The 26,209-nt window shown below is 36.6% G+C and overlaps 1 protein-coding gene across 6 annotated transcripts in view; it reads left to right on the forward strand.

Moving 5' to 3' along the window:
- Positions 1-25,732, forward strand: part of LOC137298500 (homeobox protein Hox-D10-like) — a 192,079-nt gene extending 166,347 nt beyond the window's left edge. For all 6 annotated transcript variants that reach the window (XM_067830793.1, XM_067830789.1, XM_067830791.1 and 3 more), the window contains one exon: positions 23,456-25,732. In XM_067830793.1, coding sequence (XP_067686894.1) covers positions 23,456-23,739 — 284 coding nt within the window. In that variant the 3' untranslated portion in view covers positions 23,740-25,732. The remainder of the gene's footprint in view (positions 1-23,455) is intronic.
- The last annotated feature ends 477 nt before the right edge of the window (positions 25,733-26,209 follow it).

Raw genomic sequence — 26,209 nt, forward strand, 5'->3', positions numbered from 1 at the left:
GAAGTCCTGTTGTGTCCGTAGAACGTCATGATAGTCATCGATTTCAGAAATGGTCCCATCAGTATGTACAAATATAGATACCGTCGTCTTGTACATGTCACGATCGATGCAATAAGACTAGTATGAACCCTTGGTTTCCTAGTACAGGTCATGTAATTTTTGCTTTGTACAATGTTTGGCCAGTTGCTGGCATTGCCTCCAAAGTCATTAGGTCGACATCAATTTAGGCCCCACCATTTCTCAGCAAATCGTCTCACTCCTAAGTTGGGAATTGTACAGGGAATCGCAGACATTGTTCTGATCAATAATCTAGTCCCCCGTGACATTACTAAGTTCCACTCGGCCCAAGAGGTTCTAATTAGTTTATAGTATTACGGAAATGAATAGATAATTTTGCAAACAGTCTTCTCATTCTCTTGGTACACAGAAAACCAATTGAAAATATTGAAGACGAGTCCTGATCAAACTGCAGTCTCTTGGGATTTGTTGCTGTTCTTTGTTTCTCTGTGTACAAACTTAGATGATCTAAACGACTTTGTTAAGCCCCGTTATCACCAATGTCAGCTTTGTCTTAATGAATGACGTCTAATATGATTTGTAAATGTTTACAGTTCAAATCTGCTGAAATCATTTAAGGAGGAATGGTAAATGTTGATTGAAGTTAAATAATCTGGTTAGCATACCATTTTCAGTGTTTATTGTTTGGGAGAATCATAATGTGTTTATGAGCTGTCACAAAACAGCTATCGTTAAGTACTAAGGTGACTAAATGGTTGCTTTACCGTATGTAAGCTGATGACAAGAAGATATATATATTCATTGCTGTCGTCAATAATAAGAATGTATCATGTTCATTGTTGGAATTCATGGCTTGGAATATGGTTTATGTACGTTGTAAAAGTAACGTATATTTTACAGCGGTAAAGACTATAAAACTAGGGGTATTAGAAGCATTTCGATCCGTGTTCGTTCATATTGGTATCTTGATGGTGAATACTGACTTTTATATGTTTGAGTTATGATTTTCGTTCACTGATAGCTTCGTGCATTTTAACTGAGCTTTGGACGTCAAAGTTTGGACTTCACAGGGCCAAACAGCCACCCATGGTATTAGTAATTTGATAGTTCATGTTAGTAATTGTTGACTTTTATGTACTTGAGTTACCATTTTCGTTGACTGTGATAGCTTTGCGCATTATAACTGATCTTGGACGTCAAATCAGTATTGATACAATAGAATGGAAGATTGATGATATGCGTTTGTGTACAAGATCAATTCCTGCATGCCTAGAGCGGTCCAAACAGCCACCCGTGGTATGAGTTTCGACAGAAACCCGAAAAGCATCTTCACACGAAAACTCAAAGGTTAAGATAAGGTCTTGATACTCTCGCCAACTAAAACCTGTTCGTATCGTCTTAATTTCCCCATTTTAACTCTTTATCAAGTACTTAGGCGTGTAACCTTTTACTAATAACTTTTCCCCTCTTTCTGTAATCAAACCATAGTATCGTCATGTTGGGGGAAGAACTAACGGTATCTGGCCACTGACACCGGGACCCTGTGTGTATTTGCAGTGGGGCAACGTCGGGCGTAGCAACTACATGTATATGGTGGTTTTATTAGCATGTGAGAGAGATTTATCGTCCCCTATTATAGCCAAAGGTAATAAAAACAAAAGACATTGTGTTTCGCTTGTTAACCTTCGATAAAATGGCAGTGAAATTTCGGAACCTTTTCGTTGACTCTGAGAAACAATTAATCTGAATTTGTCTATTGTGAAACAGACATACTCTGAAGTAGCATATTGGTTGATATAAATATTTTGGTGTATATTAGGGTTTACGGTTTGTTTAGGAGTTCTATTACATCGTAAACACATTTCTTTTTGTTTTGACGGCTTTTACTTCAACAGTATGCAATCATACATACTTTTTTGTGCATTTGAAGTACCTTTGTTTACTTGATTGGACATTCCTAACCACGCCGAGCATTAAGTACTACGAAGATCGAAAGTTCAACCAGTTGAAAATATTTGAAATTAAGCTTAAAGTAAAGATCAACAAAATCATTATTTTCAATTAATCCAGTATAAAGACGGCAAGTTTTTGCATTGCTTGATGAAAATATTCTCGAAAGAATATATCACCATCATCTATAAAACTCCAGTAAATGCTGTAACGCATATCTTCATTACAAAAAACTATAAAATATGGTATATCTGTGTGTTTTTTTGCCTTAAACTATAAATGAACTGAAACGACCTCTTCTGTGCCTTAGAGAAATAATTTAAATGCGGTAGCCTGTAAGATATAATGGCATAGATAGCTACACTGATATAACGGTACAGTAAGCAAATGACCTCGTGGTAGATGTCGTTTGTCTTTAGTCGGAGCGTTGCCTCCGATTGTCGGACCGGCACACTGTCAACCCAAACCGCTGACATGCTGGCTTCAAAGAAGTACACCATTTATTCTAGAAGGGAAATTCTACTTCCCTTTCGCTGTCAGTATGATTGATAGACAACGCGAAACATGTTGATTACAAGTTCAAAATGGCGGCGCACGTGGCACGCCACAGATAAAGCTTTCTTACATTCAGAGTTATCTCCCTTGAAAATAGATGCCGCGTACCCCAGTTTTCAAGAGATATGATATGATATGATATGATATGATATATATTTACATTTTAAAACTAGATAATGTTTTGTATGTTTTGAAATGTTTCTATTAGTTAACGATTTGAGGTTTAGCAAATACATACTTTACATATGTGCATGTAGGACGAAATGGCCCATGTTAATTTATAAGGGGGCATTTTGTCAGAAAACAGTACTGAAAACAAAACACTCAAAGACAAGTGTGAAAAGTTAAAAGACCTAAGGCTCCAAAGCTGAATACCGGTGGATTGTGTTGTTCAAGAACAAATACCACTTACTTAAGTAGTTCCTTTCCACACAATTTAATTTTTTAATCTATAAACTACACTATTTATAAGATCTAGAGATTCATTTTGAAGTATTACTGAATCATTTTGACAACTTGTGTTGGACACTTTTTCCGACTTTGTGAGAGACATCAGTATTGAATCACATCTTAAACATGACATGCGTTCTTCATGTCACCCTCACGTGCCCAACTGTCGGGAAATAACAAGCAAATTTCTTAAGAGAAGACTTCTTAAAAAATCATCTTTAAACTTCCTATGAAAACCTAATAAACCAAATGATAACGCGATGATCAATCGTCAAAATTTGATACAAAATGCATTACTTTGTGTCTCATCATTAATATTATTAACTTAAGGTGCAATTCTGTAAAAATTAGGCTTTCTAATTTTGTGAGAAAATACTATTTTCGTTACATTGATTAGCTTGAATTCGTTTATTCGACACTTCAAATGTTTTTTATCAGACGCGTCATTCAGTTTGCAACGTTTTGAAAAGAACTCGTATGTCCATAATGGATTGCATTCAAATGTTGTATATGCTAGCTTTTGTGACTTTATGTTTCAGTTCATATTGTTTGTGTATAACGCAAGCAAAGATAACACTCAAGTTGTATAAAAGCTTCAGGTAAAATTCATCCGGATTTCAATCCATATATATTTCTTTAAAAAAAACATAATATATATTAATATACCATCTTTCAAAATCATATAGCATACTAATACTGTTATACTGAATTACTTTACAAATGCAGGCATTTCCTTTCTTTTGTATATTATAAAAACAATGTCACCTTTCAACACTTCATCAAGGATGCGTGTATGGAATGCAAGCAGCGATATGTCTGTGCCAGCGACCTTAGTTCGATTAGCCTTGAGTGTTTTGTACTGCTTGACAGAGACCCTGGCTCGGCTTGTATTCATAAGGTTCGACAAGCTTTGAGAAAGATGGACAGAAAATGATAATGTTTGGACGCCCTGTCAACGTGATCTTTTGGATGTATTCTGTTATCTTATTTTAACCTTTATTAGACGTATGTGTGTATCTTGATATAGTAGAACACGTTTGGTGATAGCAACATGCTAGAAAACAGTGATTTGGAAAAATATGTCCCATTATGGATAATGTCAATTTCAGACGTATGTTTATATATTTCTTTAAAAAGATCATCTTGTATGGCGGTCTTGCACAGAAATAAAACATGACAATGGTTGCACGTAACATGAGTTCTGCTAAGTTACGTGTAATTGCGTAAAGACTTACATGATAGGTAGGGAAATGGAATTATTCGATTATGAAATATGTCTCAAAGAAAGGATGTAATATTCAGTGCACCACAAGTATACGCACGCAATATCCTTGCTTTGTTTCAGTGTATGATGCAATATATGTCAAACATATATCAGTGATAATATAAACGTTGCAGAATATGCTTGACTTAATTTGTATTTGATTTTACTGTTTGAATTGGAACCTCAATAAAGGATAAGGATAGCTAACAAACTATCATCCCTGTTTATGAAATATACGCCAATGCTACATAGTTTAGTTCTAGGTTAAAGGAATGGCGAGGAAGTGCACAAGTATATGTGGTGAAAAACATGTAAATGTAAGAGATTCTCATTCCAAGACGCTCATGTTAAGTAAATACTCACGGTTTAGTAGAAATGTGTGTTCGGAACATCATATCATGTATCTTTACATAACAGAGTGAGGGGTCATTTCTTAGAACATCTAGTAATATAGAGGAATATAACAAATATTCTGTAATAATTTACACTCAAACATCGTTGCGTCGAATTTTGATGAGTCGAATGTACGGATTACTCGAAGTAAAGTCTGGTTTCTGTTGATTCAGCAATTGCATGTTTCGGTTGTGGCCATTCAGATAAAAGGAAGTATTTAGGCTCGCTATCTGTATTCGGCATAACGATCGAAAAGCAGAGTTGTTAATGTGAATGTTTTTTCCCGAATATGAAGATTGTATGCAAAGACGATGGACAATGGGTAGCGTGAAGTAGCCTGTACTATACAATGCACCTTGTTTACGTTTTTCGTTCAGGTAGATGTATTTGCGAGTAGAGATATTGATGAAAGTACATTCTATACAAATAAGCACCTTAATTAATTTCTGCCTGTACATAGAAGGTAATCGAGTCTATCTCTTTGATGAAACAAACCCAAATTAACGACAATTCCTGAAAAAACCTTTGGAGTCAAAGACAATGAAATAGGCGATTGTTGTGCAGTCTGCATATTTACTCGGTTCCAAAACCATCAATACACCTCACTGAGTGTTACATTTTTCAACGTACTGATAATTCGTACATCCTGAAACTTACAAGTGGCAGCAACGCACATGGCTCTGTCACTATTGACACATACAGATGTAACAATCATAGATCAATGAGCGTGGCAAGATATCGCATGAGCTGTCAAGAATGACTATTGGAAATACGCTTATATCGATTTCAGGTAAACATAATCACATTAACCTCAACAGAATGTATGCGTCTCTTCCGTATTGTTTGAGGAACACACAAAGAGATGGGTATCATGTAAGCTAAATAATTTAACACCACTGCAGTTACACGTACGGGTCGTTTGTTATAGGTGTGTGTTTTACGTCATTGCTAGCTCATCTTGATTGCTAAATTTACAACTCACAGTAGTAAGCATCTTGTAATAATCCCGTGCTGTTGGGAACTTTCTCAAAGACAATTCTCCCTTGTGAAAACATAATGACTTATTCATATTACTCCAATGCGTTACATTATTGTCACAAAGGCGCCTATTACTTATTAAGTATGCTTCATTTCACGTAATTAATTTTACTGCATTCGCCTTTGTAGGTAGACAGAAGGGGTTTAAAACGATTTAAATCAATGCATTGGTAAATTACTGTACTGAGTTCACACGTTACTGGTTTTTCATTGACTATTATGATCACAGATGAATATCAACTGATATTTGAGCATAAGAAATGGGAAGAACAGGAAACTTATTTCTGCAGTTTGAGAACGTATTTCAGCAGTTCATGAAATCAATTTCAGACTCTTAATTACAGTATAAATGGCATTTAGTTGTAAAAGTGTCTCAAATAGCAAATTTGTGCATTGTACGTGAGAATAGAGAGCAGATATCACTTACCACAAACGATAATAACTCCAGAACTCAAACCACATCTAAGAGCTTTGGAAATCTTTGACAATTTGACAGATTTACCTCCTGGTCGACTTCTGTGTGTACCAAGGTGCCCCTCAAAAAGCATTATTGGGCTTGAATAACGATTATGGTGTGGAGACATATGTTCAATATTGTCTGCCAAATCTGCGATTAGTCCAACTGATGGGTATTTAGTTCATAGGGGCAATTATCAGACATTTTAACTCTACCCCTCAATGTCTACAATAATTCAACCATGACACACTCAAATAAATATAAAATTTTCTGACATTTTACGCGATTAAAGTTTGTACTGCCTACACCCGCGGATTAGAGAAATAAAGGGAAACAACAGTGCAATTGTATAGGAACGGCAGCGGTTAAGTGCTGAATTTACATCCATTCTGGTATTTTCACATGCATGGCCTGGTATGACCTTTGTGAAAGCTGCTATGATGGCCCATGATAGTTTGATGGGAGAATCATACTATATTCAAAAATCTGATTCGAAGTGTCAACGTCTAAATCACTCCATAACAATACTTCTATAGTGGTTTAATTCCAAACAAGAAAACCTTTGTGTAGGTTTGATAATCTGCAGGGGGCGTCATACGCCAAGGTATGTCATTTTGTGGGCAATCATTTCTATAAGTGTTTGCATGTTTATGAGTTTCATATTGTATGTGTCCCATAGTATTTAAATGGTTTATAGCCTAAAATACATTTGCGTTAACTTGCTCAACGCACGTAGACCATGATATTTATCTGACTAAGCTCGGGTGGTTTTGCGTACGATAAACTAGGACACTGTAAGCTTCAAGCAGTGTGTTTGAAATTCGTTCACGTTCTTAACTACGAAAAGTTCCTTAAGTGCAAGGATTTCATCTTTCGATTTGAGGGAGGCTTCATGTGTATGTAGAATACTGTGTCAGCGGGTACGTGTCATTGATCATTCAGATTGTCACCGAAATATGATATATTTGCTCATCCAGGTTTAATTATGCCTTCGACAATAGTCGCAGCATGTCGTTGTGCGTTTGTAATTATGTCCAAGTTTTTACTTCACCAAATGTGTTTAAATGAATAAATGGGTAGATTGGATATGGCCATTAATGTTTTGGAGTTTAGGTTATCAAACGAATGTTGAACAGTATGAAATATACAAGAGAGTTATCTATGCATCGTCGGTTTATGAAACTGTGATATGACAACATTACATCTCTTTTTCCCGTATCTCCCTGTATCAGCGCAAAGTCACGACCCTGAGTCGAGTTAGAATATTTTCACAAAAAACTAAAAGCATCCATTAAAATATAATTAGCACCAGGTGAAGTAATTTATCTCTTTGATGTCCCATATTACATTGATTGATTTGATCTGTTTAAACCTGCGTGATAGGAGATGTGATATTAGTAAAAAAAGTAAATGTGTTTTTATTGCTAATGATTTCACTCTTGCCTTGGGCAACGTGCACATGTCAAAGTTAAATTGGTCATACATTGCATATTCTTGTAATAAATCGTGGCTTATATCATCCAATACATAGGAAGGTTGAAATGCATGAGAAGACATGTTTGATTATTATGCGCAATCATAACTTTCATATGAAACCAGTGCCATGAACCACCTTCATATGATAATGGATACGAGGATATATTGAATATATGTCGGCTTGAACGCCGCTATTGTTGTACATTTCATTTCGTTGTACAATGACTCATTGAATTCAAATGGATGAACTGAAAATGGGAATATGTGAGGTTCTGAGAATACAGTTATGAAAACAACCTTTTTATAGTTGACAAAAGGATGGAACAATCGAGCGGGTTAGATTTTTATTGGGTTAACGCTGAGTTCAGGGAAATGGTAAAAGAGTGTCCTAGGCTCTGGTCCCATCATCATCATCACCATCATCATCACCATCATCACCATCACCATCACCATCACCATCATCATCATCATCATCATCATCACCATCATCACCATCACCATCATCACCATCATCACCATCATCACCATCACCATCACCATCATCATCACCATCATCACCATCACCATCATCACCATCATAATCACCATCATCATCATTACTATTAGGGGAATTCTGCTACAAAGCTCACAATGGATTCAACAGGTCGGCCGGCCTTCATTGTTTCTCTGTGATTCATATTGAAAATGGACTTGAAAGCCAATCCAAATTTTTCTTTCTTCATTGTTTATTACAAATTAATCCAGAAAGTGATAAAAGATTAATTCATCTCTTCACCCCCTCACCTTTACATTTCACACCTTCTGCCCGTCATATCTCATGGGATTATCCCAATACATTAATCTTCAGTTGACAGGATATGAGTGGCAACGGCTAACTTCAAAGAGACTGCTAATTTACCTCGTTATAACACAAACGTGCTAAAGGGCGGACACACAAAATATAGAAACAAAGAAATGTAGCAAAATGAACATGCGATTTAAATACGATATACTGGATAGTTTCTTGTAAACGCATGCCTTGATTTACTGGGGTTATTTGCAAACACGAACTACCCCGCTGTTGCGTAAACTGGGACCGGAGCTTGAGCCATTGCTCAGTATACAAGAGATATAAGTGCGAAAATCGTTATATTTCTTGCTTCACTTTCGCCTCAAGGTACTCCGTTGTTTGGAAAATACCATCTTTGGTATGTCACCCACCATAGTCTGTGTGAATATACATCACGACAGATTTTTTTCTTAATTAATAATGATGTGTGCAATTGCATACCGTAAACAATGGCCCTGTATACTACACTCCAAACATTGTAGTGTTGACAAAATGAAATCTACAAAAGAATACAAGCAGTTCAAGTTGCCCACCCAGGTCGTTGCGTAAATCAAATATGGCCGCCAAATTGAAAACGAATCCAGAAACAGGATATTTCTTGGCGCAAGCATCAATGATGAAGTCTGAAGCTCATATAACACACATTTTTATACATATATCGAATCGGCAGTTTCATTGAAATATGATAGTCTGTAGTAGGCTAAGAGTAGGTTTAACACAGCTCCGACGGTAGAATTGGAGTATCCTTATAAGACTCCCGTGGCTAATTTATGGGATCGTCTTTATACAGGACAAACGTGAGGTTCCCAAGTAACTAAACTTAAACGTAACTCGATACGCCTATTAGAAACGTCCTTTTAAAAGGCTGTTTTAATCCCAAATTATGGTAAGATTGGATGATGTTAAGTTATACTTTCTCATCTTACACACTCTGCAGGCAAAAACGACCCCATCCTAAGTAGTGGTTATGTTTGATCTTGGCCAAATCGTTCTAGATATGATTAAATATTTTTAATAAACATTCCAGCTATCCATAAACGAAACTAGGTTTACTTTAAACAGTTTTTGTATGCTAAACTTGTGTGGAATACTTAATTGATTTGTGTGGCTTCAAAGGAACAGATGCATAGAGAATCATTGACAAGTTTAAGAAGAACAGTTCCTCTGTTATAATACAAAGGATGTTTCAACCAATGTGCACTCCTTAATAAGGCAACTGATCTGCCATTAAATGAGGAGAGGCATGAGGAGACAGGCGTTCAATTCGATTTCTCGGATATGTTTTGTTTAAAGGTTGGTATATACAGGACGTTGTCTTCAGGATGTAAACAGCTAGCGGAACGTTTTGAATTAATTTGAACAGGAGGAATATCGTAGAATCTGTCTTAAACTTGATCTGCTCATTATATTTTGGAGGATTAATCACCATAATATTTATGGATGGCATTCATTGTGATATTAAACTCCATGATGTTGATTGCAAGGGAATCTCCCCTTTGAAATACAATCATACACAATGCATCCCCAGCAGCGATTCTAAATGAAACAGACAGCAGCTCTTATAGATTGTAAGCTATGAAAACATCTTCAATCGGCCATATAAGACATGTAATATTGTGATGGATGTGTGGATGCATGTTACATATTATTATTTTCGTTAATCAAACATATTAGTACAAAGTATCTCGGCTTTATTCTTTTTTATTGTAATTATTATATAGTTAGAAAACAGAAAGAAATACGAAAGAACTTAATATGTATATCGGGGAAACACAGCCACATCCAAAGCAGTGATGGTAAAGGGAGTATGTCAGTGTGACACAGTTCCTGTATCCTGTTGAAGAAAAGATTCATCAGATACACTAACATTTAGAACACTTATCTTCATTCCGAAAGCAATCTGTCCTTTAAAGATAAAAAGTGAAGTAGCTGAAAATTTTGCTTCCTAACGAAATTTTCATTTCGTTACCAATTTTCGTGATTTTTGGAAAAAATATCAAACAATGTGTAAAAAAAGGCAGAGTATCTGTTTAAGCTTCCAGGCAGATATCTTTACGAAAATGGAATATGCAGATGTCGGTGACGATTCAAAAGAAAATATTTGATGCTATAGCTTTATGAAAGACGAATTATGAGAAACACAACTCGGGATCAAAGAAGAAGATAATTTCATCCATTGGTCTAATGGTAAAAGTTCTCCTGATACTTTCTGAAAATGTCGGCGAGAGAGTCTGGAGTTTCCATTCTCTCCCTCGCTCTTCCTTTATGTCGCTGTGTGGTATATCCCTGGATCCTTTATTATGGGATACGGTTGAATGAATCACCGTGTGTGTGATCTAAACGAGGATTTCAAAGAGAATTCGTCAGCGCGTAAATGGAAACATCCAACGACCGTTCTTTTCACATAGTTTGGAAAAACATCGTTTACCTTTTTTTAGGAATTTTTCTCTTCGCCCCTTTTCTGCCAGCTTGAACATAGATATGCATATTTATTATTTCATGTCAGAATATGGGGTTTTGGAATGATGTTTTAAAGCAAAGGCGACTCTTACAAACTTTGTTCATTTGATCATTTTGTCGTATTGTGAAAACACAAACTGTGAAAAATACTATGACATCAAGTTAAGGAAACCATCAAATGTGACTTAAGAAACGGAAAATATCACCCAGGACGAAAGAATATATGTTTTGAAATTCCTGAACAATAATGAGAATTAAAACAACAAACATGTAAATATTTTACGTGTTTCCCATCTTTCTGACAACTTTTGACTCTCGTAATTACATACGCCGCAGGCTGTTTTAAATTATGCATTACTTTTTTAACTTTGAAACTTATGCACAGTAGGGGTGTTGGCGAACTATGGTATCAGCTAATCAATATTTCATGGGATTCTTGACTTCTAAATATCTGTGTATGAAATGAGATATTCGGTTGATGAATTCTAATTCAAAGCTGAATGCTTGCTAAGAAAAAAAGCCCATTCAAGGCGTGCTGCACGATATTTTACCATACTCCATTCGTTTCGTTTTGAAGAATTTTTCAAAATACTTTAATTCAATATTTGGTAAGGAAAAAAATGTTGGTTTTAAGTCACTGATGTAGAAAATGATTTTAGAATAACAATGATAAAGTTAACGTGGATAATTGTGGAAAGTGTTCAATAGAACGATAGCGCGTTCCCTGGAGGGTTTGTTTAAATAAGGAGGTAAATATAATTATTGAAAATAATTTCAAGCCGTTGTTTTAATTTAAAAGAGAGAAAATACTAACATCATACATCTACCCTAGGGTAATAATAACATTGTGCAAGAACTCCTTACAGTGCATGGATCTGACGTTCTTCCGTCATGCATTGAGGAGATAACCGCCCTTTGTGTCGCTCTGCGGGTACTGCAGTTGCCAAGTCGATGGAGTGGCCTTGCTAAGATAACTCCAAACAGCCTTTGAGTTATCATTTAACAAACATTCTCCATACACAACACGAGGGCTGAAAAACTCTGCGTCTTTGCCAGACTAGCTGAATGTCTTGGGGATGTTTAGCCACTTTCAAGACTATCACATTACAAATGTCGTAATTGGATGATTACAGACTTGGCAATATCGGCCTAAACTCGCTACCAAGCTGGTTTCCCTTGAAACGAGAGCATCCCTTCCCCCAGCAGTTACTTCCCTTGTTCATAGAAACTACCCAAGGTGCGAAACGGTTTGAATTTTATTGGGCTTGAATTGAATAGGTCATAATGGTAATATATGTGTACCGTTTACGATGAACATGTAGATATATTATGATAATACTTTCTCTTAGCAAATATGAATCTAAGCTGATTGATATTGTACAAAAGAGGACATTACCGTAATAAGAAAATTGCTGTTACTTTATTTACTAGATTACATCGCCTTCCGGCTGCGTGATGCTCTAGAAATATATTACCGTTACGGGGATGGATGTATCATTTTTGGGACGTAATGGTGTCCTCCCGTAGAGTTTCAATGGTTGGTCTTTTCTGGTGCATTCCCTCACACATGCTTTGCCTTAGCGTTGATGTTGTGTTCCAATTCAAACTTTTTTAAAAACAGAAAATATATAGAAATAACTGGAGAACATTACGTCAGGTACTTTTTACGTTGACGACATGGACTCTGTATATAGCGTTACAGATGTGTGTCAAGATATGCCTAAGTTGTAAGGTACACCTCAAATGTGCAATTTGCAATGCCAGAGGGTTACGGTATAGTAATATATTGTATCAGTAAATGTCATGTGAGGTTTATTTTTGTTATAAAATTGGCATGACACATGTCAGTGACGTATGTCAAACGCGTATTGTCCAGCCCAAATCCAGCGTGATTTGCAGATCCTGATGTCCATAACATGTTAATCCGTAGGTATTATCAAGATCAACATGAGATTACCATTTCAATCCGTCAAAACGGAAGATGCACATGACAGAACATCAAAGACCTTGGGACTACTGCCGACTATGTGTCTATGGTTGGGATTACAAGCACTAGTGTACTCACTGACAGATGACAGAAGCATTGGGGTCACAGATTAAGATATGAGCAAACTGAGAAGTTTCACACATGGGAAAGGATTAGCCTTGTATTTCCTCGACTGAGAACAAATGCAGTTGCACGCACTTGCACAATGAGACTATACTTGGATTATACCCCATTTTCCTGCATTCTTACCTAATGTCATATTTATAAAAGTTGCACGTTGTGTATAGTTTTTAATGGCTACAGATATTGTTTAAGTGTGAGTCAATTTGTAATGTTTAACGATTTCGATTTTTAACTTTAAAATGGAGAAATTGTATGTTTTTTTTATTATGATTATTCTTAGGTCTATGTCAGATTAGAGATTGAGAGATCATGTTACGTGGGAACTGTCTACAATAGCAAGGGAAATCTGAATAAAATATGGTCATAGTTTCAATCTCAAATTAAAAATTTACATTATCCATATTTCACTTAAAAGTTGCAAGTGATAATTATGAATACAAATTGAAAATAGAAAGATACCGAAGAGCGTAAATGTGTAATTTAGCAGATACGCATTAAATTTAATTTTAAAAAGACGCAGCTGCACACCCCTTATGTGGTTTGTCAGTTTAATGTCGCGAGATCAAACCAAGTATACAACCGTTTATCCCAAAGTCACCAGATGGATTACAAATCTCTCGACTTAAGACGCCCATGTCCCCCAAAGATCACACTGTCCCACCCCTTTGCTCCAGGGGGCGAGCCACCCCGCCCACAAATAATGGGATAACAGCTAAGCTTACTGAGGAGCGACTGTTCCTCTTGAAGTCCAGTGAATTATTGGGCAGATTGTCAAGAGTCTTGTTTATCGCGGGGAATGACTTGGAGACATAGCTTTCTGGGTGGCTGGTTATCGGATAGCGTTGAAGTTTGTTTTGTCACTTAAACTATGAGATTATTTATTGATTTCAATGATGGATACTTCTGTTAGTGATTATCCAGGACGCATGGGCCTTATCAGTGTACATGGAGATTCCGTTTCGCCTAAGTGTTTGTTTATCTTGACGTTAAAAAATCTGTATGTTTTAAATTTCATTGAGCATATTTATCATGGGTTTGAGGAATAGAAAATACAGTTCTGTGCGCACATTCATTAAGCCCGTATTTCAAGACACTTGAAATTAGTCATTCCAGGAAAAAACATTTACTGACGTTATACTAACGTGACGCTGATGATAAACGTTGACCTTGACACTTTTAATTTTGTAAGGATTAATTTGGCACGGCACACACCAATGCATTTACACGATGACGACGACGACGACGATGATGATGACTTTTTGTAATATTGTCTATTTTATCAATGCTTATCATCATTATCTCGTGTTTACACAGAACCCGGGATTCTTATTACCCGTGATTCCTCAGCACTCCATCTTTTCGGATGAGTGAAAACAGAGCACAGAAACACTACGTGCGTTCAAAGCGGTCCCCGAATAGTTTTAATGACCCCAGACATGTTCCCCATTCACCGGTAACTGCCCGGCTGTTTCCTTGACGAACACGTGTTCGGAATCCAGAAGCTGCTTGAAGACCGCTAGTAAATCACTTCTCTCCTACAACAATACAACAGTTCAGACCCCAGGAAAGATTAGTCGTGTTTCCCAGTCAACGGAATATCTGTTTTGATACTGAAATCTCTATCGAGCTGTCTTTTCGGACTACAAAGTAATATTCTAAATATAAATATTATTTCAAACAACTTGGCGTTTTCATATATACTATCTTTAGCTACCTTTCGCATAGCGTTTTCAGTTGCCTTTCAAATAAATGAATGAATGAATGAATGAATGAATGAATGAATGAATGAATGAATGAATGAACAAGAAGCCAACATTTCCAGAAGCATAACCACCTAGCGCTGGTATGGGCAACATAGGAATTCTGTTGTTCCCCGCAAACATATTATTTCTCGCCTTGATTACATATTATTAACGCACAGTCTAAATCTGTATCTATTTATTCAAAACCAACTATGTGCATTAATCTGTCATAATCAGTGGCCTATAAACCGTATTTATTACTCACGTCATAAAACGTCAATTATTGGAGCATTTATGTCTTTTAGGGTGCATATACGTTGCGCAGCCGTGTTTGTCTAATCCTTTGTGTTTATGAATTTGGTATGCAGCTCCTACCCTACAGGCACTGTATGATATATCTGTACCTTGACACACAGTACGTGGATATACGTCAGATTCAAAGGGTTTTATATTTGAACAAGAAATGACCCGTGAAATCTTCAGATAATTGGTTAATGTGAGTGAAAACCGTTAATGGATGAAATATAGCGCACAAATTAAACTGAGGTAGAACAAATTATTCAAATATTAAAACATTTAACACCATCTGAACACTTATGTTTTTCGTTCGTGCAACATTTCATTGCTTGGGACAATTATTGCCTTACTTTTATTTAAACCATACATTATAATTACATGAAGTCGTGTTGTGGTTTTAGGTTTTTAATTGAGCCGTTACGGAATGATCTCATACTTTTATGATTAAATCTGAAAAATTGGTTTTGGACGTAAGTATATCTCGATTTAGTGACCTATTCAATAACCATATATCGTTGCGTTGGAGGAACATAAAATGACTATTCTAGTTAAAGATTTACCTTTAGGTCCAGTTGATGTTTTTTCAAACATATTTATGTCTATCATATTTGACTATAATATCATTTACATGCATACAAAACACTCTCCTCTATGCAGTATTGCCTCTCTCTGATGGTCCGGGAACAAAATACGTTATCATGTCACATTTATTAATATTTATATGTGTAATATTGCCGTACAAATTCAGGACACGTTATGGTTTTACAGTTACTAGTCTTGGCATGTGTTTGTGACAGCGCTGAACTGTAGCTTACCTATATTGAACACTTTATACACGAGACCGAATCGTACAATGAACTGAGTTTTCAGCTCAGATGTCTTATGGATATGGAAAACGTTTCACCTGAAAAAGATGTAGTCCCGTATTGTGTGTTTTAAATGTTTTACGTGTAATATGTTTTCAGCAATGTCAACATGTCACACAAATGGTTTGACTGTAAGTTAATATATAAATCAGCAGGTTGATTGATAATACATACTCTGTGCAACTATTTTTAAAATGAAACACAAAGACTTTGTACAGTATGAAACGTCAGTTAAATATGTCATCAGACATAACAGTATGTGGTATCTGTCGATCAGCCAACAAATTTTAAAACATATAGACAGTATCGCGTATGAAAAACTAAAAACAATCCCAAATGGACTATAATCAAAATAATACCACGTTATGTATTTCTACTGATAACATTGACATCAACAGAAATATAATGAAACATCAAACATTCGTTAATACTAGTTTTAATTGTCATTGGTATGTATATTTCAGTTTGAAGTTTTGCAAATGTAAAATTATCCCACGATCAGAGGACATATCTCCATATGACAGGTGTCAATGGCAGGTATCTTTCACCCAGCACACATTTAAGTATTATAATCCACTCATGCGTCCTTCGCTGTCTATTGCTATGAACACGTCCCCTCGCTGCGACGTTGTCTATAGCTGTCTATTTCACACGCCGCACACACACAGTTATCTAGAGACAATATAGGCAGTTCGTGTCTATTTCAAGTCTCGTGAGTTTGAGTACCTGCTAATTTCATTGTGCTCTAAGTCCACATCAAAGGCGCCGGTCAGTCACTTGGAATCATAGCGTAGAGCCATGTGCTCCAGCGCTTTGAGAAATTATTCTACGATACATTAAATTTCAGTCATGCGTTTAGAAAAATTGACGGAACAGTTTAGCACACGGCTGATGAATTGTGTGTAAAGGGTCTGCATATCTCTCGTATATAAATCAGTTGGTTAGAATCTGCGTGGAACAATTGAATTACAAACGTGGTATAGCACAGGGTTATCAATGGGAAAGGCCGATGCTGTGTTACTCGTCTAGTAGACGACTGGGGCAATTACTTAACACTAGGGACAATAAAGCTGAATGGCCACACATCATTTCAAACACTGACAATCATATTGACTTCAAACTGTCATCTTAAAGGTTGATCGTTCGGTCCTTATGAATACGACCTCTTTCAAGACTGAATATAAACTTGAACACTATTTGAAATTATATTTATCGCTTTTGTTATCTACAACAAAATTATCAAAACATCAAAAAGTAGGAAGCGATAACTGATTTTTACTGCCACTCGTTTTTCGAAGACTATGGTCATGAAGACCCGCCACAGAAATTCATAATCTCTTTTAAGCTCCCAACCATTTTCAAAAATCTTCCTCACATGCTCGTCCCGAAATTGGTGTTTTTTATGCATGACATGACCTTTAACACGAAGGGACTTTTCTAGTTTGCTATTAAATCGCACGGGTGAAATTTACAAATCCCATCAAATTGTAGCTTATTTACTCGACTTTGTGCGCTGTAAATTCAGCCCTAATCGTCACTATAACTCTCTCTGACCGCCGAAACATTGATCTTAATGTTTCAGCCTCTGAAAACTATTGATTTTCTTGCTCCGAGCACAACATCAAAGGGGTGGCCTCGACAAGGGGTGATTTCTAGTTATATGAATACTCCTGCCGAGCTCACAGCGATGTTGTAGGTTTCTCGCCTATCCAAATGGAATGAAATCGACATCTCGATATTCAACTTGGGGATAGGCGAATTATCCGGACTGTTATTTCAGGGAAAAAAGAGCCGGCTATATGGCCTTTAACTCTAAAAAATCAAATTGAAGAGTGTTGTGTGATTTTTTCTCTCTTTGGAGTCGATCTTCGTGGATTTTGATTTCGTAATTCGTAATAATTGAAAAACGTGAATTTTATATTTAATAATGTTATTCATATCGATTGTTAATGCTCAGGAGTGTTATAAACTCCACATGATGAAATTCGCATTTTTTGTTCGGACAATGACATGTATTTTTTTATCCTGAATTTCATCTTGCAAAACCTTCAAAGACTTGTTGGGAAATATTGCGTTAAAGAAATATGTCTGTTGATCTAAAAACTTGAATGTAGGTTGAACAAGCAAGAGCTTAAAAAACAACCGAAAGCAGATAAGGAAGCGAGTTCTTAAGGAACAGATGAACGTGTAAATGGATTATCGGAGATGGGACGCGAAGGAGATTGTTATGGGGGTGTTTTTATGGCCTCTGGAGTAATCTGGGAAGGCTTCAGACAATACCAATTGTGTCATCGATTTTCTATTGAGAAATTGAAATGTCACAGTCTATGAGTGGCATGATTTGGGATATCACCGACAGAAATAGGCTACACTCATTATGCTGTAGACCTGAAATTGAACCCCGGCACGTTTACATAAGTACTTCGTATCAAACGTTAATTTAAGGAAGCAATCCTTTGATTTCTGTAGCGTGGAAGTTAAACTTGCTCTATGTGTACACCGCGATCTAAGTGCGTTTATAAATCAGCGAATTAGTAAGACGGGGAAAAAGAGAATTCTTGATGTCAGTTTTAAGAAAGGACTTGCTGATGAGTGCGCCACTTGAAAGCTGATGAAATCAACATCATGGAAATGAATGAGCGAAATAAACCACCTTGCGTGCTGAAGCTTGTCATCACAAAATGTTAACTATAGCATTTGACGTAGTAGATTTTCGCGTGATATCGACACATTACCGCCTGTGTAGATAGCTTTACTTAACTCGAATCCAACTTGTCCTTCTTCTCTGCTACATGGGGTCATGTCTATGTTCAGTCGTGTCAATTGCCTGTTACGTTTGCCTGACGGGTTTTCAAGCGTATTCACTATGTGGGAAGAATCGAGTAAATCACACCTGGTCTTTGATCTTCACCGTGTTTGGTGCTCAATTTCACCGTCGTCTGACATTGACATACGTCAATCTAACCTGAAAGAAATATACCTGCTAAGTAGTGACCTGCATGAAGCAGGGCGTAGATGTGTCGTGAATTATTAATGGGGATATCATTATAAAATCTCACATGCTTTAATTCTAATACACCGAGCGCTTTCAGTGACATTAATTGGTTAGGGGAGCCAGGTCGTAATCTCCTTGGTAACATAATGCATATAAAATATGGAAATATCCAGAAAAATAACGCTACTATTTTCCGCCTTATCTGAAGGTATTAATTGATAAAAGCAGTTGGGTTTTTCAAATGCATGAACACACTTCAAATACAACACATTTATCTTGATTCGTGAGTATCGGTGTCTATGTAATGTTAAAAACAACTCTACGCAAAGAAAAAAAAATCATATATTTGGTGATATATGAGAATGAGTTTCTGTAAGACAGCACGTATTGCATCCTACAATCGGTAAACTAAACCTGAATTGGACATTTAGCGGACAGTGTTCACCCCTCTGAATAGTATGGCTGATTTATGTACGGTACGTGTACTCTCAAATTTCCAAACTCTGGGGTATCGCGTGAGATGGAACGGAATTGAATTAAACTTAAAAGAGCATTGCAGGTGATACTTCACTGCGTATCACAACCCCCGTCAACTCGACTAACCAGACACATATATAACCTGTCTTTAAGACACAACATTCTATATGCAGCATCATCAAGTTCAATTTATAATTTCATAACTTATGTCTAATATTTCATATATTATAACCACGGTGAGCTCAGTGCGTGGTCAGATAGAATTACATGTATGTGATGTATGTATTTACGGTACATTAAAGGACGAAATCATACAATAGAACTGAACGCAAACAGTAATCTTCGTTTGAACTATGTTCACACATTCTGCTGTGTCAGCTAAAGACCCGAGGGTTAAAAAGCCCACAAGAGTTGGGATGTATACTTTTAGTATTCGTGCCTAATTTGTTTAAGTGGCATGAATGGTTATTTATTATTTATTTTTGGGGGCTCGTTTTTGAAAATCCGGAACTTTCGCATTTTCCGTCCGGTCAAAGGCCTCAGGTTTGCGTGTAGCTAGAGTGCGGCTACACAATCGTGTAATGCTTTTATATTTTAATGAAATGTAGCTTGGAAAAAATGCCCTACATGTCTAAACGTTGGCGATATGACACGTGACATCGTGTTAACTTTTGTAACCGACATATCTGTGGCAGTGAACAAAATTGCTATCCTGCTATGAAAAAAAGAATCTAAATGGATTTTGGCAAGTAAAATACAATTTAGAGGCAATCAAAACACGTTTTATTGTCTTTGTTTAACATTTAGCTTCCGTTGAGGGCTGAAAGTTGTCGCTAAGCTCGTTAATATGTTCCCAAATCTCCAATGCCTCGTTACTTTCGCTAATTTTACAATTTACCTAAAAAAGATCAAAAACGGTTTTGGTGCCATAGACTTGGGAAATACTGGTGTTTTTACACAGACGAATGATCTAGAATTGTTACAGTATCTAACCCATCAAATCATTAGCGATGGGCGATCTGAACACTCATATGGTCTTTTCCACGTTGTGCTACTTAGAAAAGACGAAATGGGCTGTAACCCGTTATTTGTTTAAAGCCCAGCAATCAAAAGGTCTGGACACCATAGTAATTGAAGACTCGCTCGAGAATAATTTGCAATTTTGCACCATCACCAGGAGTGTTGAGATTCTCTGATATGAAATGCCACTCTCATTATGACATTTCAGAGTAGGCCTTTTAGAATCCACACATTGGGATTTCATCCTAACAGCGCATGCCTATTAGAACGAACGTAGTTCGGGGTCTTTTTTCATAACCTTGCAGTGCTCAATTTTTTATCGAAAACATAAAAAATCAATGAATAAGGAAGCGTCGTGTCACCTACATATGCTTACGACTTATGAACGTTTTATCCCTGATTAGAAAAAGTCATTTGAAAATATGCTCCAGCGCATTTTGTAATTATCTAAATTTTGCATTTCGGCTTCACATGAAGGAAAAAAATAACCTTGCCGTCCTACTGATTAAGATCGGTCGTTAAACAGATTCCGATTAATATCCCTCTGCATTTTAAAACATATAAACTTGCATCCACTTCCAGTTCGCAGGACAATTATGATGCTGACAGTGATTGGGGCAATGATCGATACTTTAACGATGGTTCTCTGACCCGTCTAATCGCGAAATTGACACGCTAAAACATTTCATTAATGCGGGGATCACAACCAAACAATATGTAAATGAATCTTGTATATCCGTATAAACGCTCGTAATTGATCCAAGTGCTGATAACACTCTCATGCTCCTTTCCTTAATTTCACTATTACTGATTTTAAATTATACATAAACCACCGTTTTGGAACTGACGAGGGATACTCGGGATCGGGATCTGACACCAAGCCAGTGGTACATGCACTGCTATGAAGTCGATTGATTTCGAAATTGATTGCAATGTACAAGCTGAAATGTGCAACATGTTTTCATATACACGTGCGTCTAATCACTTTGCCTCCTACTGGTTCTTGCTGCTGTTTTAGAGCATATTGCCGGAATTTATCGCCTCTGGGTGAAACAAATATGAAATAATAATCACCAATGCGAACAGTATCGTTGACCCCTGTCGGGATGAGAGAATAATAATGCATTAATGGTTCTGAAATCGGCATAAAGTGAAATCAGCAACGCTAGTTTTATTGCATGTACATTATGAAATGTATTACATTGTGGCAGGGGTTCTCACCCCTACCTGCCACCTGGGCCAGACTGTTTGATAATGTAATTAAACAAGGTCAGAGGTTGAACGTTCACACTATCAACGGAGGTACATTTTGTATCACTGATCATAGCAATTAATATCAGGTATTAATGATTAACGGTATCTTAACAGTAGAGCATTTAGTAAATTACTGTTCTTCGGTTTATTGGTTCCACTTATTAGATATACAATAGCACAGTCACTGCACCCATAGCCCCTAATAAACACAACTTATACAAAACTAACCATTATATATATTTCATATAATGAAACAGAAATAAATTACTTTCAATGGGTGAGACTAAAGTTGGTATGTATATTCTTACACACACCAATAATGTTTCGATATTATAAACTTATGATTCTATTAACATGGATAAGAATAAAGCATAACTTTTTTATGTCCATTCATGTCATGCAATTGGTAGATTTCAAAGCAGGGACACACAACCTTTGTAACAAGAACTTACGAAACATATATCACATTTCATTCCCCGCGTGTCAACAGGCTAAAAAAGATCATTTTTCAATCCTTTTTCCCATGGGGGAACCTGATCGCATATTTCATGGGGAGATTTGTCAACGAAACCTGTGTTTTCCACAACAAAGGGCACAGCGACGTTCCACTGGTCTTACTTTTGTCAGCATATGTCATAAACGAGGAAACAAGATTAATTATGAGCTTATATGTGGCCCATTTGTCATCAGCCCCGGTCGACGGGTGCTTGCCGTGTCGCTTGACAAGCCCTAGGTATAGCCCGGATTATCTCCCTTGATGAGTCGGCTTAACACTGAACCGGGAAGAGAAACGTAAATTTGTTTGTCTGTTAGCTCAAATATTATGACGTATATCGGGAAATTACCTATAACCTTGGTTACAATAATCACAGTGTACACATAGCACTAAACGAACATTTAACATATCTTAAAAAGTGAATATGGTTAATAAAAGCAATTGACGTCATTTGCTTGTGCAAATGAAGTCACTTGCTTGTAAGTTTCATGCGTTTGTTTTTAACTACTCAGGAGGACGGTTAAATCTACATAAGTAGACCAAACTGTATAGTCAAAATATTTGCTGTTGTTATACAATAGGAAAACACATTGAAAACAAAATTAAATATTATAAAAAAACAGTAATACCAGAGTGACCTATAAAATGAGAATCTGGGATGATACGTCAATCTCTACGTGGTTATACACTCCAACATGCTTTCACCACAGTACCCACAAAGTCGGATAAAAATTTGAAATCACGTGAACTATGTTTGAATAATTACCATCAGCGTCATGGCAATTACCTAACAGATTAAAAAATATGACGTTTGCCTGTTGATCGAAACCATGGAAACATTGTCCACGGTAATTGGACTGAGAAATTTAATGGTGGGTGTCTTGACTTGCGCTACAGCGCTCAGGAGGCCAGATGCAATTAAAGTAGTTTCGTATTGGGCATGCATGCATTACAATCAAAAGGAACGTCAATTTGATTTTGACATCAGTAATAATAATATCCGTTCATAGCATAAAATGTATTATTTGGACTATTCAAAATCTGAGCGATCTTACACATGGCTGAACATGGTGTGCAGATATGACGACAGGACGTCACCATCTTCATGATATGAACACATAGGTAGTGCTCATTGCTCTTTTTTCAAAATATTGTCGACCCGGGTTTTTTTTCAAATCTGAATTAGTGGAACAGCTGAAACTGTAAAAACTAACATGCAAAATGTAGATTTTTTAAAATAATTTTTTCAACATCACTAAAGTGTTTGTTTTTGTGACATTTGGTAACAGTGTGTTTTTTATATTTCAGAAACAAAGGGAAGAAAAAAGCGGAAGCCATACACTCGCTATCAGACGATGGTTTTGGAAAATGAATTTTTAAACAGCTCGTATATAACACGGCAAAAGCGATGGGAAATTTCTTGTAAGTTACAGTTATCTGAAAGACAAGTTAAAGTTTGGTTTCAAAATCGACGGATGAAACGGAAGAAATTAAACGAAAGAAATAAAGCACGTGTACGAGAAGATCAAGAAAATAAAGACACTCTCCAAACACATTCAGCTCAGGGGGATACACTATCTGCGCAGGCGTAGGGATAACAAACACTTCCGGTTGAGCTATTCTGTAGGAGCGTATACAGTGCTCCACTTGCCAGAGGATTTCAGACATTGATCGACTGAATTATCTCCCTTTGCTTGGCAACACGGGTGTTTATCATGTTGTTCTGTGACATAACGGATGTACACTGATACCGCTGTGCATGCCGGGAAGAGACGAAAGCCACAACGTCTAACAGATGTCCAAGACCACAGCATAAGTACTTACAGACATTCTGTGTTACGACAACGTGGCAACCGGAAACAAACGGCACAGGCGCAGAACCAATGCGTACTGGTATTGGTGACATAATACGAAACTGTAGTGAATGGCTCAGTTCATCTTTATTATATGAGTAGCCCTAACTTGTGAATGTCCCGAAGTGAGACAAGAAGATGTAGATATTAGTTGTGAAAGAGTCAATGTTTTTCAAGAAACTCAGTGGACATTGACAATATATGGTGACGAAAAGTGGACGTATTGAGTATGCGCGAGATTGTGATCTCATCTGTTGATATTTTCCAGTGAAAACAAACTTTTGTCCACAGAGCCAATAACACAAAGCCTCAAAGGTCACGTGGTCTGTTTTTTTTTGAGGCAAGAAAACGAACATTTCCCTAAATATTAGGTTTGGCCTGAGTGTAGAAACCGTCGAAGTATCATAAACTGCATTTGACGTCATCTCATCTCACTGCATACCACTTTACGACAGTTTCCAAGACTGAGTAAGGATTGTCGTAAATATCATGCCGGTTTACGACAGGCTAATTGTTATTGTAACATTACTCTCTCTGTCTTTTCTATGTGTTATGATTGTAAGTGCGTGAGATTATCCTCGTTTCATCACAGTTTTACCAAGACAACACTCACATTTATTTTCATTGGTGTTTTTATGAGGCGGAAAGACATCTGATAAGACTATAGAACTAAAGAACTGTCCGGTTACGTAAAAGGTTTCATTTCGTACAACATATGACATGTCTCAGATTGCTTTTGTTGGTCAGTACAACATTTTTGTGTTCTCGTTTATCGGAGCCTACTTAAACACTGTTTCCAATTTTTGACAGAGCTTTCTTTAAATGAGGAATCAGTTTTTAAATTTTGAAGCAATATTCAAACATCACCCTCTCAACACATTTAAAATCATAAAATGACTATTTTGATATATTTATTTAAAACTTCCATGCGTACCATCTTCCTTTATCAAACATGTCCCTTAAAGGAATTCAATTTTAAACGCATTCATTCCTCTTGGTCAGGCAGCTTTATTCGTGAATTCAACGGACGGAGAGGGTCGAAGTGCTGATTAGCTCCCTTTGGCAGGCATACTATTCTAAGATACGTATAAAGAAATTCAATTTATTGGCATCGTTTGTATCTTTTCTGATATTTTTGCAAATATCTAAGTGCTGAATATTAGTGCTACATTTCGGTATGCGAATAACCGTCACCTAAAAATGATTTTTTACAAAAGAAAATCTTAAAATGTTGAAAAGAATTTTCTTTTCTGACACATTCTAAAATATTTACCTGAATATAAAATTTCATTCGAATCGCCACACAGTAGAATGTCACGGTCCTCAAAAATACACATTTTACTTTCGTTGGTGAATGTTTCTTACATTTTCTGTTGCTGTATGTCACGAAACTTTCTTACAGGTGATTGTATTATTTTAGGGAAAAGTGTTTTTCAGTAGCGACAGTTTGTCTCAGACAACATGTTTGATGAAATAACAATCGACGTAGACACATATTATATTCATGGCGGTGTAATGACTACAATGGTTTTAATTACCTCGTCTTCGTCAGTTTCCGTCACTTAAGTTTATGAAGTTGTTTTGTCTGTCTTGAAATGTTTCGCCTATTATTGTCTTTACGTTATAAGTGCGCCTCACGACATCAAGACTACATCATTATTACGTCATTATTACGTCATAACATGTGACCTCGCCAAGTTTAAAATGAGGAAAAAATAAATGTGTTGTTGTATTTGCATTTTCTGTTTTCTGTTGTTCAGTTGTGAGGTTCATTTTGATAATGCGTCAAAATGGTTCGTTTCACCCGAGCGTTGCAGTTGCACATCTGTGGAATTTCATAATCCGTTCACCTGCAAATATACCTAAATAATGTTATAGTATTCTGCGGTGATGAAACAAACAAGGCATCTCACAATCAGGAAAATGAGACGATCACATAATTAACCAGTTGAAAATTTTCTGACGTACAACGACCACATCAATCTTGGATAGAGGTATTAATACCACCACCACCACCACCACCACCACCACCACCACTACTACTACTACTACTACTACTATTCAGCTAAGGTGGACTACTTTTGTCCAACATTTATCCAAACTTTGAAATGATGCTAGTAAACTAATAGCATCTTGCAAAGCCAGCATTATCCAATAGATCTGGTGCACCCTCAAAAATAGCATAACTGAGTGGGAATCGAACTTCATT

Source organism: Haliotis asinina, chromosome 10, assembly GCF_037392515.1.
Source record: "Haliotis asinina isolate JCU_RB_2024 chromosome 10, JCU_Hal_asi_v2, whole genome shotgun sequence".
Taxonomy (NCBI): domain Eukaryota; kingdom Metazoa; phylum Mollusca; class Gastropoda; order Lepetellida; family Haliotidae; genus Haliotis; species Haliotis asinina.